At 37.4% G+C, this 13,630-nt stretch overlaps 2 protein-coding genes and 1 pseudogene across 4 annotated transcripts; 1 reads left to right on the top strand and 2 right to left on the bottom strand.

Annotated features, from left to right (window-relative positions):
* The first annotated feature begins 154 nt into the window (after positions 1–154).
* On the top strand, positions 155–1,270 carry LOC149394031 (uncharacterized; annotated as a pseudogene).
* Positions 1,271–2,516: 1,246 nt separating this feature from the next.
* On the bottom strand, positions 2,517–5,231 carry LOC149394030 (uncharacterized). 2 transcript variants are annotated; one of them, XM_089617382.1, is made up of 12 exons: positions 5,158–5,231; positions 4,958–5,079; positions 4,803–4,851; positions 4,509–4,655; positions 4,199–4,335; positions 4,026–4,095; positions 3,839–3,929; positions 3,537–3,606; positions 3,359–3,457; positions 3,185–3,284; positions 2,969–3,108; positions 2,517–2,889 (listed from the first exon to the last, which is right to left on the bottom strand). In XM_089617382.1, exons 1-12 carry the CDS (start codon positions 5,210–5,212, stop codon positions 2,734–2,736), a joined length of 1,236 nt encoding a protein of 411 aa, XP_089473508.1. In that variant the 5' UTR covers positions 5,213–5,231; the 3' UTR covers positions 2,517–2,733. The 2 variants fall into 2 exon arrangements, 1 of the variants encoding a protein (XP_089473508.1); XR_016299787.1 differs by lacking the exon at positions 2,517–2,889 and having other exon boundaries at positions 2,972–3,108; positions 3,185–3,289.
* Positions 5,232–5,844: 613 nt separating this feature from the next.
* On the bottom strand, positions 5,845–13,509 carry LOC149394029 (myb-like protein X). 2 transcript variants are annotated; one of them, XM_089616700.1, is made up of 4 exons: positions 13,175–13,509; positions 12,078–13,010; positions 7,150–8,233; positions 5,845–6,972 (listed from the first exon to the last, which is right to left on the bottom strand). In XM_089616700.1, exons 2-4 carry the CDS (start codon positions 12,153–12,155, stop codon positions 6,479–6,481), a joined length of 1,656 nt encoding a protein of 551 aa, XP_089472826.1. In that variant the 5' UTR covers positions 12,156–13,010; positions 13,175–13,509; the 3' UTR covers positions 5,845–6,478. The 2 variants fall into 2 exon arrangements, with proteins under 2 accessions (XP_089472826.1, XP_089472827.1); XM_089616701.1 differs by having other exon boundaries at positions 5,845–6,963; positions 13,175–13,505.
* Between the last annotated feature and the right edge of the window lie 121 nt (positions 13,510–13,630).

Genomic DNA, 13,630 nt, shown 5'->3' with positions numbered 1-13,630 from the left:
TTCTCCCCCCCCCCCCCCCCCCCCCAAACTTTTAAAACTCGATTTTTTTCCCTTAATGTGTGATTCAATTTCATTTAGTGTCTTTCCGTCAAATATTCTGTGAGTTATGGGTAATATTCCGTCAAATTTAATAATAATAATAATAACCGATTGAACGAAGAAAAAAAAATGGAGACATCAGATACGGATTCCACGAGAATGTTGAGGCTTGATCACCTGAGGAGAGAGGGGCTAGGGTTCGAGCTCGAGCCTTACGATCACACACACGGCGGTACGAGAAGCAAGGAGTTTCGCTCGATGAGCGCTCTTGAGATCCTGAGAGAGACGGTCCGAATCCTCCGCTACAACGCGACGGCGTTCATGGCTGTCACGGCACTCCTGATCTGTCCAGTCTCCGCGGTGGTACTTTCAAACGTCCTCGTCGATCAATCTCTCATCCGAAGACTATCGATTCGACTGTCTCTGATCGCGAGATCGATCGGACTTCCTCTAATCCCCTACGTCAGACAATCCTGCCAGCGATTCGCGGAGATGTCGATTTCGTCGGCGATGTGTTTCCCTCTCTACGCAACGCTCTCTCTCGTCGCCAAGTCCGCCGTGGTCCACGCCGTCGATTGCAGCTACTCAAGAAAGCAATTCGACTCCTCCAAATTCTCCGCCATGGCAACCAAGATCTGGAAGAGAGTCTTGTCAACCTATCTCTGTTCCTCAATGGTGATCGTAGGCGTTCTGACACTGTTCTTCCTAGCTTTGGCCGTCATAACCAACGCCATGGCTTCCCTCGGGGTGATCATCCGTGGGCAGACTCACGTGGGGTTTCGGGGCGATCTCGGTTCTGGAAGAGGTTTCGGGGCGATCTCGGCTTCTGGAAGAGGTTTCGGGGCCTGAGGCGATGGTGAGGTCGGGGGTGATCATCTGTGGGCAGACTCACATGGGACTGCTCATCTTCTTGGGGTCCACGATCGGGACTGCGTTCGTGGAGGGCTTGTTTCAGCACAGGGTCAAGACTCTGAGCTACGGCGATGGCTCGTCGAGACTTTGGGAAGGACCGCTTCTTGTCCTGATGAACTCGTTTCTCGTTCTCATCGATTCGATGATGAGCGCAGTGTTCTACTTCAGCTGTAGGTCGTCGTCGAGCTCAGACACCCGACCGATTTTCGAGGTTGTGGTTGTCGGCGACAGCGAAGAAACTCAATCTGAAACGGATGAGTCACGTGCGTCTTTGGTTGTTGAGGATGGTTTTCTTTCGAGCTTCCATGGCGGTGTGTGAGAAGTGAGAACTGAATACAGAGCGGAAACTGAGGAGGCAATAGAAATTAAAAAAAAAATACTGTTTTTCATTATTATTATTATTATTATTAAATTTGACGGAATATTACCCATAACTCACAAAATATTTGACGGAAGGACACTAAATGAAATTGAATCACACATATTAAGGGGAAAAAATCGAGTTTTAAAAGTTTAGGGGGGGAAAATTTCAGAACCACCATAATTCAGGGGGCAAAAGTAACATTTATTCTAATAATAATAGCTGTCCCACATAGCCGAATAACATTAACAGAACCAGACAATGGTTATATAAAATTATAAATTGAGGCTTCTAGTCAGCACAAGATCATCTCCAACCAAATTTAAAACCTAATTTGCAGCTTTCAAAAAAAAAAATTGACAATGAAACATGTCAATTTTTACATTTCTAATTAAATGTTGGGATCCTTTAATTCTTTAATTAATAAATTATTATAATTTCAAACTAGTCTTCGATTTTTATGAAAACTTTGTCTTCAGAATCATCGTGCTCTAATAAAAAAAAACACAAGAAACAAAATAAAATTAGAATCACGACAATAAATTTTAAATTTAAGATTATACGTGTAAATTTTGTATGTATGTTATCAAAAAGAGAAGAAAAACAAACAAGAAAAAAGCGTGTGTAATGTAAATGTAAGTTTTTTCAAGACAAAAAATTTTAAAAATAAAGAAAAGTTTACATAAATTATAATATTAATTAATAAGAACAAAATTGACATGCTGATAGAACATAGCATGAGATAAATTAATAAAAACATATTTTTATGTGTAGTCAAAACACTACAAACCATGCATCAACTAAAGATGTTTCACACATAAAATCAAAGTACATTAACTCTAAAATTCAAGCTAAATAACGTTTTGAGGAGTTGATGACAAGTGATGCATTTTGGTCTTTTAAAATTTTCCATATTACATAATTTGCCATTTACATTAAAATAATTCAATATTTGCCCTCAAAAAATTGTTTTAACTTTTTTTTAAAAAAATTTAAAAGTTTATATGTTAATTTATTTACTCAAACTATTTTAAATAATTTAAAAGACAACAACATATCAAAAGAAATATGTGAAAAAATAATTATGAGTGATGTAATTGTGAAATAAATAAATATGTGGTGCTTGAATATAAATAAGCGATAAAAATGATATGTCTAGAATATTCCTATTGAAAGCAAAAGTTAAAAATAGAGTTCGGTTGGAGATGAGTTAAAATTTACTCTTGAATGGTGTACTAAAAATTGATTTTTTCGGTTGGAGATGCTCTAAATCATCATGGTCGATCCGTAACTTTCATGTAATTCATCGATAGCACTATTCAATTTACAACACAATTAGTATGAAAAAACCTGTCCCCAAATCAATCTCATGAACATCTTTCTTCAAATATACATGAAAGGATTATCCCCCCATGACGAAATCATTGAAGTCGTAATAGAGATTGATCATAACACTTGATTGTTCCCACTAAGCCAAGAGCTTCTCTAAGAGCTTGAAGAAGATCCTCCGAGTGTTCTTCAATCCGAGCAGCGCTGCCTTGCCGACTCTGCATTCTACTTAAAACCCTTCCAACAATCTGAAACAAAGTTTGCCAAACTGTTTTTATTTTTCATATAAATATAGATAAATAAAAAACTCTCAAGAGAGAAAATCACCTTCCGTGCATAGCCGCCATAAGCGACACCGGCGATCGAAGCATGCAAAGGAGTGACGAGCGATGGGTTCTGAAAAAGGCCCACTTTTTTCAATCCGTCAACCGTGTGAGCGTTGGTCCCACCAGCCAATTGAAGAAATCCTGCAATGCCAAAAAGATTTAAATATATAAATAAAAATGAATACATAAAAGAGAAGATCTATATAGAAAATGTCACCGTTGGGCCTTTGTCGAGTCGCGGCTAAGCGTAAAGCAAATGCGATCGATGCCCTCGTGGCACCTCGGCCGATATCTCCACTCATCGGACGCCCATCCAACTAAGCTTCAACCATTAATCTAAATTAGGATCATCATTTATAAATTAAAATAAATTAAAAATAAAAGATAACACCTGCCACAGATTTAAGCAATATTGTAGATGAGGTTCCATAATAGAGTGCATCAAATTCATCGAATCAATTGTTTTGCCTCCGATATCAGGTAAGCTTACCTGAAAAAAAACACGAGCTTCACTAATCAATCACACCGGTGAGACATTTACTCGAAAGTGGCAACGTTTCGAAACTTACAGCCAATAGTTTGAGATGTCTTACTGAACCTTGCAAACCATCCCACAGTTCTTTGAAAGCAGAAGTTTCCCTGAACACAGTGGTTATACTTATATTTATATATATGGATGATATAGTCATATAATTTCATAATCGGAAACTTGTGATCATGGACACCGTAGTGGTGGACATATGTTTACCAATTTTTTGCATTTTTAGCCTAAATTTTTTTAATTTTCTCATACATGTCCTCCGAGATCATTTTGATTTTTCTTACACAAAATTTAAAAATAATTATCTTTTATCAAATTTGCCACCCTTACCTTCCACTTGTATGTATCTCTAGAGCATCGACGTCATCTCTTCTAATAAGCTCGGCTGTCGCCGCAGTGTCTCTTATGTATGTGACCATGTCTGAATAAAAAATAAAAAAAGAATGAAAATAGTAACAATGTGAAAAAGAAGAGAAGAAACTTGTGAAGGGGTGTGAATTCGTTGCGCAATACTAACTTATTTTATCGTACGGGCAAATCGGAGAGCAACGGCCACATCCGTAGCAGCGTTCGGTGAGAACACCACCCTGAAATTTGTCAATCGAAATTTTAATATATAAAAAAAAAATCGATGAAATGTGACAGATTCTAATATTGTTTTTATGGTAATGACACAAAAAGACAAATGACCTCGAATCCACCGATTCCGTTGGGTTCGCGGGATGGTTGTGATGTTGATCTTCTATCATCCAGCGATATGGCATTTGCAGGACAAATCGCCTGACACGGCTTTGAACAGTCGATCGGACATTCCTCCGGGTCGAATTCTGTTTAGATGATTTCTTTCTAAAATCACACAAAGCTTATATCTTTTTACCTTGTTTTTTCTTTTTAACCGAAACCCTTTTGTTTTAGAGCATTTTTATTCATCACCGCGCTGATGAACATCATTTTCCTTTGTTTTATGATGGTAAAGGAATAGTGTATATAATTTACATACCAGCTTTGCGAAAGTGAAGATCTTGATCATCGTTGACACTGATCATGACCCAAGGCCTTGGAAGAGAGTAAATATCTCTGGCTGCTTCAATTCCCTCATTCACAGCACTCACCACTGAAGCTTCAGCTGCACAGTCTATGCAATCCACTGCAACAACCACATTACCACTGTATAAATAAATTAACAAAACACTTCATAGAGAAGGAAAAAAAAAAGTGAAAAAAAAAAAGAAAACTTGGGTATTTTGCAAATTCAATAAAGTAATTAGCTAGAATACCCATATTCATCAATTACCTCCAGCGAGAGTGTAAACAAGAGAGAGGTTTCTGATATCAGCCAAATCCTAGAGAAATGGCACATGTGGAAAAGCACTGGTGGTCAAGTATGTGACTTCTAATAAAATAAAATAAAAAGTATGGTTAATTATGAAAAAAAAAAAAAAAGGAAACCTCGAAGCTTGCACCGCAGATGAGCTTGACCCAGTTGCCATTTTGAAGGGAATTGAGAGGAGAAGAAGCGTTTGAAGGGATTCCCATGGTTTTGATGAGGCTCTTCACTCTTTGAAGATTCACTGCAACGAAACCATGGCGTATAATTAGACTTGATAATAACACAAGAAATATAGCAAAGAAGAAGAAGAGAAAGAGACCTTGTTGCGCAGAGGAAACTTTGGTTAAGCTGCTCAAGGAAAGACTTGAAGCCATAGTGGCACAGAGAGAAAGAGAGAGATTATTCTTTAAAGTTTAAACGGATAACACCATGTCCATGTGTATATAAATTTGGCGGTTCGTTTTCATTGGCATGAAAAGTCTTGAGAGGCTAAAATAGAACATTGGTGAATATGAAAAAAAAAAATATATATATATATATATAATAAAAAAGAACATTGGTGAATATTTATGAAACTGTATTATAGAGTAACCACTAATCATTGTCTCCATATTGAATTGCCGATATCACAAATAGAATGTAATAGAGTACATTTTATGGGTTTCTTTCTCACAAAACCAAGTCTCAATTAATTATTTTTCTTTACAAGAGTGTGGAGTAAAAATATGAATCGATACTTGATACCAGGAAAAAAATAAAAATAAAAATAAATAAACTAACTAAAGCCAATTAATAACCTTATCCAACTGTCCCAACAGTAAGAACTGAAAACTAAGTTACAAGGAACAAAACCAAACGCCTCCTATCCAACTATCCCAGAAAACTTATAATAGAGTTTTACAATAATCTAGTAATAATTACACTACAATAGTTATTATCATCATGACTTGCTTTTCTAATGGAATTTTGGACCCCCAAAAAAAAAAAAAAAAAAAAAAACCATGAATAAATGAATGCAGACTGCTTTACTTCTTTTTAGCGCCCCCTATCTAACATTCCTTATAAATAAGAGTGTTCTATGTTACAAATCAAAATTTGTGGTGGAGTTGCAAATACCACATCTAGTCTCACATATATATCTTCTCAATTAGGAAGAGCCCAAAAAAGCTCTTATGTAAATCAAATAAAAATTGTACAACGCTTTATCCATCTCTCCCTCTTATTGCTCGCCCAAGCAACTCTCAATCAGCTGCCTTGGCCTTTTATGAATTTTCTTTCCCATGTTGAATGAATTAGAGGCAAAAATACCACTCGCCGAGAACCCACCTTCCGACCCAGATCCTTAGCTCCCGTGACGTGAGATCCAAATGTTGATTTCTTTCTTTCTTTTTTTTCTTTTTCCTCGTAAAAAAATACGCCTCGATAACCGACCGATCAACCAAACTGTGCTCGCTGAGACAGAGTGGTTGAACAAAAAAGAAAGCACATAGAAATCAGCAAATCCATCTCCAAGGGCCTCGTTGTGCATGAATCGATACCTTTCCTTTCGAGCGGGGCCTACACGGAGGAGGGTCAGCCCGATCCTCCCTCGAATGAGTTATAGGCCCGTCTTCTCATTCGGGCCGGACCAAAAAAAGGAATCAATAAGGAACAACGTACGGCAAAGCAAAAATATCAGCCGACTCAATCTGGCGAGCCTCGGCCCACACCAGAGGCATCTCCTCCTCGGATTTCGACAGCTCAACCTTCGGCTTCTTTGAAACGCAGCCGAACAGCCAATCTTCTTCGTTGTCGTCTTCGTAACCGAGGAAATCCTCGATTTTCGGGACTGAGTAGATCTGGCTGAGGTACTTAGCATCGGGATGAGGCGGTCTCACCGAGGGTTTAGGCGTTTGATCGGTCGCGGGCTTGGCTTTCATGGGCGAGACCGACAGAGGCTGAGCTTCGGATACGCCGTTTACCTTGCGTTCCTTGTTCTCCGTCTTCGTGTTGTTGGGAACCACCTTTTTCTCTGGTGTCGGGACAGAAGTTTGGGAGTGTTCCAATACTCTTCCGTTTTCTAATGGAGGAGGGTGAGAAGATGATGTGGACGGCCTCGGCAACTTATTAGGCAGCACATCTTGGGCTGTAAGATCTCGAGAAGAAAGAAAAATAGGCAACGTTAAACAAGCTAGTTTGTGTATCATGTATAACAAATATGTATCCAAAGATAACCCTATTTTTTTAAGTACTGTACAAGCATGTAAAACCATGTCAAAAAGCGGAACTTGGTTTAAATAAACTTGTTGCATAAGTTACATGCGAGACTCACCATGTACAGTTCCATTGGTCTCGAAGTCCTTCCTCTTCTTCGGATTTGCCTCGGTGGGTTTGACTGCGTGGTTATCCGTGTCATGTTGGTTGCTTCCTTTTACTTTATTCAGCTCAGCGTTCTGAACTTGACTTTTCTCCTTCTCCTTCGCTTCCCTTTTCCTCTCTTTATCTTCCTTCTTCCTCTGCTTCTCGTCTTTCTTCTTCTGCTTATCCGCCTTCCTCTTCTCCCGATCCTCCTTTTTCTTATCCCTGTCCTCTTTTTTCTTCTCTCTATCCCTATCCTTATCCTTCCCAAATCTCTTCTTCTCTTTGTCTTTCTCTTGGCTTTTAACCCCTCGTTTATCGTCATTGTCTTTGTCTTTCGGGATTTCGTTTCCCTCCATCTTCCTCTCGACACTCTTATCCAACAATCTGGGAAGCCCTTCGAATTTAGTTTGAATCGTTCCAGCGGTGCTCTGGACCATAGCATTGCCTCCGGGTCTAGTGCCGTCCCTGGTGGTATTTTTCCATTCTGTTGGCTTAATCTCAGCTCTCTTGTCTGTCTCTTTGATAGCAGCAAAAGTGGTAGTATTCTTGGACACCAACCGGAGCAACCCTTCATCTTTTCTTCGGTCCACATGAGAGAAACTATCCACATGGTTCCCAGTACTTGCCGCATCATCTTTGATCCTCCTACCGAAATCCTTGACAAATTTAGACTCGTCAACCAGATTACTGTTCTGACTGAGCTTCTCCACTTTATGACCTCCAAATTGCCCAGGAACTTTCTTGTCAACACTGTTACTCTTTTCCCTGCTTTCTTTCTGACCAAGTTTCTCTCCACCAAGTGGTTCGGGTAGCCCCGGGAGTCTCTTCTCATCAGGGGCTTTGCTTTTATCTCTGGCCTTATCAGCTTCCTTCTCCTTATCTCTCTTCTTGTCTCTGTCTTTATCTTTGTCCCTGTCTTTGTCTCTGTGCTTTTCCTTTTTGTCTTTCTTTTCTCTATGTTTTCCATCACTTCTGTCCTTGTCTCTTTTTTCCTTACCTTCTCTTTTATCTTTGTCCTTCTTATCCTTCTTTGGCTTCTTATCTCGGTGCTTCTCCTGTATATTAAGCAACATACATGCCAAACAGCTTTTCATAACAACTTCCAACGCAATATGTAAAATTAAGAACTACATGATGCACGAATACGTAAATTGTGTATGCATACAGTTCAAAATATCACTTTATGAAGTCATTTTGTCAAAGAAAAAATTAGTAAACTTTATCTGAAAATGATAATCCAGAATATGGTGAGCCATAAACACCAACAGAATATTCGATTTTATATTCCAGCAAATTGAATACCAAATTTGGTCTTATATGGGATTTTTCACAATTAACCAACAGGTTTAGAGACAGATTTTGGAGCAGAGAGGATGACCCTCTTGCCTTGAGAAGCTTCACAATTTTGCTTGAATCAGTACATTAACTGTATGCAGCCAAAGTTTATAAATAATCCAGCCAAAACACATTATGCAATCAGCCTTTGCATTTTTTTAATATTTTTCCTCATCCTCGCGTCACAAAAGATTTCATAACAATTATCTTAGCATAGTCATTTCTATCTCAATTATGAATGGAAAGAAAGCAGTTCACTATAACTTATAGCAAGATATATTTTTTTTTTTAAAGAAACTCGAAAAGAAATAAAAAAAAAACAAAAAAAAGAGGAAAAAGAAAGTTTCTACTACGAAGAAGCAAAATACAAACTAGAAAACGCTAGGCCGATCTCTGGAAAGATCAGAGAGGCTAAAAGAGCTAAATTCGGGGTCCAGTGTCGCGAGCCAAAAACCTATAGACCGGAAAAGATGGTCCCAAAAACTGTCGAAGCAAACAATAGCTTCTTCAAAAATACATTTATTCCGAAGCTTCCAAATGGACTACTCAAACACCATTGCATGAAACCAATATAGCGAGCAAATAAGATAAGTTTTCAATTACCATAAATAATTAAATAAATAAAATAAAAACAGCTCCACAAACTAATTCCAGTAACCCAAATAAATTCAACAGGAAAATGATACAAAGAAACAAAAAGCAATGATACACAATATTATAATTCGAGTCCTTGTATCAAAGATTGAATGATGTAGTTTCTTCTCTTTAAGGTTACCAAAAACTAAAATAAAATAAACAAAAAGATGATAAAATACAGAAATCTAAATTATCATTGTGACCACTCAAAAGGCCAACTATAGCAATCAAGGATGCTTTTTTTCCTTTCAAGGAGCATAATTAACTATATGATTGAAAACTTAACCAGCATATGCTTTATGTATCAGTATCACTGCTGCTAGTTTAGTTTACACTAGAACTATACATACTAGCCACTCTGTAACAGATATTCGGATAACAATGCTGAAAAGCATGTGGACCGAAACAAAAATGACATCCATCTTGGCCAATCCTCAAAATCCATATCCCTAACCATAATACTTGAAGAATTAGAGACAAAAAAAAATAAAGAATATAAATCAAACCAAAAAAGTAGACTTAAGCTATCAGATAATAGACACGAGACCATATAGCAAGCAACAAATACACTCTCAGACTTTTCCCGAACATGCAAGTAGAACTGAGCAGTTAGCAGCAGGTCTCAAACCGGAGTGAATCAATAACGAGGGTCAATTAACATCTCAAAATCTTAACTTGATAATAAAGATATGCAAGAACAAGACCCATACCAAGCTAGAGAACAAATAACGAGGGTCAATTAGCCTCTCAAAATCTTAAGCCTCTAAAGAGTGAGCCTTACAAGTCTATCCCCTTTTGTGATGTTTGGATATCAGTATCTAATGAACCTAAACCTGTGATAACTGAAGACATTGCTAAAATTGAGGAAAGGGGATTTGAGTCAAAGCAAAACAGAAGCATTGCTTTACACTGAAATTTTCAAGGTTGTATACAAAGATAGATTTTTTAATGGGACGTGGGCGGTGAAGTAGCTTCAATAAATGCAATTTATAAAGCTCGTGGCACTAAGGTAAAACTGAAGTTACGACACACACCCCAAATTGTATTGTTTTAACTCTAGTTTCTCCAAATTTAATGCACCCGCATGGAAAAAACCATCTAAAAATGAGATATTTACGTCCAATTCAAGGTACTTATTTGTCCGATATGAAAGATCTCTCTGTATATAAAGAAACTGAAAAGTAAGTTCTAGCTTTACCAAAGCCTAAACATATTAAGATGGTAAACGTTTGTGCAACTCCAATCATTAATTCGCGAACTATTGGAAGTGAAAAGGCTGAGGTTAACTGATCTTACATTACGATTTGCTGAAAGAAGCTTAACAAGTAAAGCATACACAAGAAGATCGAACGAGAAGACTGGTAAAAAGATGAAGAGGACGGTTGCAAGGATCTAACTAGAACCTGCTTATTCTGATACATGTATTATTACCGATTAAGTTAATATCCAGTGAACCTAACTAATACTCTTAAGCCCTTGGTTATATATCACAGAACCCATTACAAGTAAAACACAGTTTTAAAATGGCCATTATGTCTTTTAAACCTTAATAGAGGCAGACTTACCTTCTACTTTATTAACAAATTAACCCTAATTTAACAAATCTTGGCACAAGAATAAACAAGTTTATTAGAATCAAATAATGAACTTGCCCTAGAGACACCGATTCCCAGTATTCAGCAGAGTTTTGAGATTACCAAACTATCAAACCCCCCCCCCCCCGAAAAAAAAAAAAAAAAAAAAAAAAACCTAAATATAATAATTACAAGTACCAGGGTGAAATGCAATAACCAACTGATGGCCGATGAATAATCAAATTGTGTAGTCTACATCAGTCGTTTGAGCTGGTGTCAAGCAGAAGAAATCCAACTAAGAGATAGATATTTGACGTAGAGTAGTAATTGCCTGTTTCTTATCTAGAAAGTAAACTTGACCCACAAAACAGTTTTCTTAGAAAGTTTCTTCAGAAACATACAACATTTTCAGCAACAGCTATTGCTCAGTTTAATTATTTAACCATCTATAGTATCTAACAGACTAGAAATATCAATTTGCTATGTATCAATCTGATGTAAGCCTTTTCATTTATAAAAAATAATTTAATTCTAAATATAAATAGTGGAGTCCCAAAAATTCATGTCGAAAAGCAAGATATAATACTCTCTCCTACAAATTTTAACAACATTTTTAGTCAAATCTCTCCTGCTAATCAATTTTATGTTTCAACACAGAACGAAAAGGACAACATACAAGCTGAGTACAAGTTGTGAAATTCAAATCAAAAGTTTCAGTGTCGCAATCAATGCGAGACACAATGTCAGTTACAAACCAGTACCATCAATTAATATCCAAAGTAGAAAACTACACCATTTTGCTATCTATTTGTTCCCTCGTTTTCTCTAAATCTAAGAAGCAAAATTTTGAACATATTGAACATGATAGACAAGTACAGTTCAACCTAACACAAAACTCTCAGTGTCTGACACAAATTGGCATCATTAACTGCTTCCAAACTAGGACAACAGTTAGTACCAACTTCTGTCACCTAACTATAAAAAAAACTACATGATGATCAATTCTAGGCAAAAGTAGTCCAAATCAAACACAAAATCGGTACTCAGAGTAAAAAAATCACTAAAACCTTTTGTCACTCACTATCATCCTCCAAAGACCTACACTTGATGGTCAAAATTATTTACTTTCCAGAGAGCTAACTGACACCATAAACTGGTAGAACTTTTTTAATGGTAACACTCAATAAGAATTTTAACAGAAAATAAAATATTTCCAATAACAAATAAGGCACAGACATGTTCAGTGAATTTGATGATGCCAAGCATGGAAAGCACTAGTTTTTCTTTTTCATTTTTGTTTTTATACAACAGCATGAAAAACATAAGTCAACACACAAGGGAAGTAGAGTTTAACCTTCTCTAGCAAATCCCCGTCATCGTTCCTTGCCTTCCTTTCATATCCTGGTGGCGGGAACGGAAAGCAGCGAGACATTGCACAGAATCCCGCGAAAAACAACACGAGTCCCTTCCACAGAAGAAAATTCCGATCTCAGTTCCGGAACGGGAACGAACCAAAAACTATGCTCCTGTCCATGCACCATGTCCCCGAGCTCATTTCCAGCATCAATAAATCTCCATGAGCGATCCCAGACCGACACCAAACACTTTGGAGCTAAACCACCCTCGTTCCCACTAACTCCTAGAAAACTCTGCACACAGGCAGGAATGGAATACCACTAAAATTCACTTCGACTACTTTAAAGAAAGAACACACACGAAAGCAACACCACTCTATCAAAAATACTATTTTTAAACACTAAGGCTAAACCCACTTGAGCAACAATACTAAGTTACCGAGACTAAACTTAACACACCAAGAACTCTCTGTGTATGATCGATTATATAAACCCAAACGGCTTTTTCAGAAACAAAAATGGTGTCCCTCAATCCGATCCCCAGTCTCGCCTTCTCGTCCAACTCATAATCATCAGATTCAGTTCTTCCCTATAACCAACCAGCAACACTAAATTCATTCCCTTTGGAACCCAAAGAGAAAACCTTTATTGTTTTCCTTTTTAATTTATTGACGATCACACTTTTTTAATCCAATCTCCACTTTCCGTTATCTTTAATAAGCAAATCACGATCAAGCTCGAGAGCTTAGAGAGAGCAGAGACACAAGCAATGTCGAAATCCGCAAGCCTGAAAAGAGAGATCGAAACCTCATGCCCATTCAAAGCTGATGATTGTTTCTCCCAACTTCGATCGAAACCCTAACTGTTCCGAAATCGCGAAAAAAAAATTCGCCGAAACCCAAAAGTCGAAGAACTAATGATCCGCCGAAACCCTAGAAGAATCACCAACACACAGAAAATCACAAACTCAGCTAGTTCTCCAAAAATAAAATCGAAAATCAAAACTACTCGATTTCATTATCACTTCAATTCGTTATCCATTCCGAAGAATCGATCGGTATAAGCTCAAGTATCGAAATTGAGAGAGATAATTTACCTTGTCCGCTACAAAGAGGGCATTGTAGAAGGACAAGAGAGATCTCTATTTCTTCATAAGCAACAACGACAAAAAAGAGAGCCAAATCATATAAATTAATGGAAAGGAACAAAAAAAAAATGGCAATCTCGAAGAAGCTACTGAGTTGTGTTGTTGTCGCTGAAGTGAATTTGTAGGTTTTTAATTTGGATTTTGAAGGGTTTGTTTGTTGATTGATTGGTCTATGTGGTTTCTGTGAGAGAGTCTCTCAGTTTGTTTGTCCTAGTAATTTCCAAATGAAATGAAATGAAATGAGAAGAAAAGTGAGAAGAGAATGAAATGAATGAAACCTCTTCTCTTTTTTCTCTTTTCTCCCTTATTAAATTATTATTCTTATTATTTTATTTAGGGATGTTTGGGTTCGGAAGCTATAGCCTAAGACGCGAGAATGGAAATAAAATAAAAACAAAATCGACA

The sequence above is a fragment of the Urtica dioica genome, chromosome 6 (genome assembly GCF_054948205.1).
Source record: "Urtica dioica subsp. dioica isolate 48M chromosome 6, U.dioica_male_clone48M_v1_H2, whole genome shotgun sequence".
NCBI classification, from domain to species: domain Eukaryota; kingdom Viridiplantae; phylum Streptophyta; class Magnoliopsida; order Rosales; family Urticaceae; genus Urtica; species Urtica dioica.
Note: the sequence above shows the minus strand (reverse complement) of the source record. Positions and strands in the feature narration are given on the sequence as shown.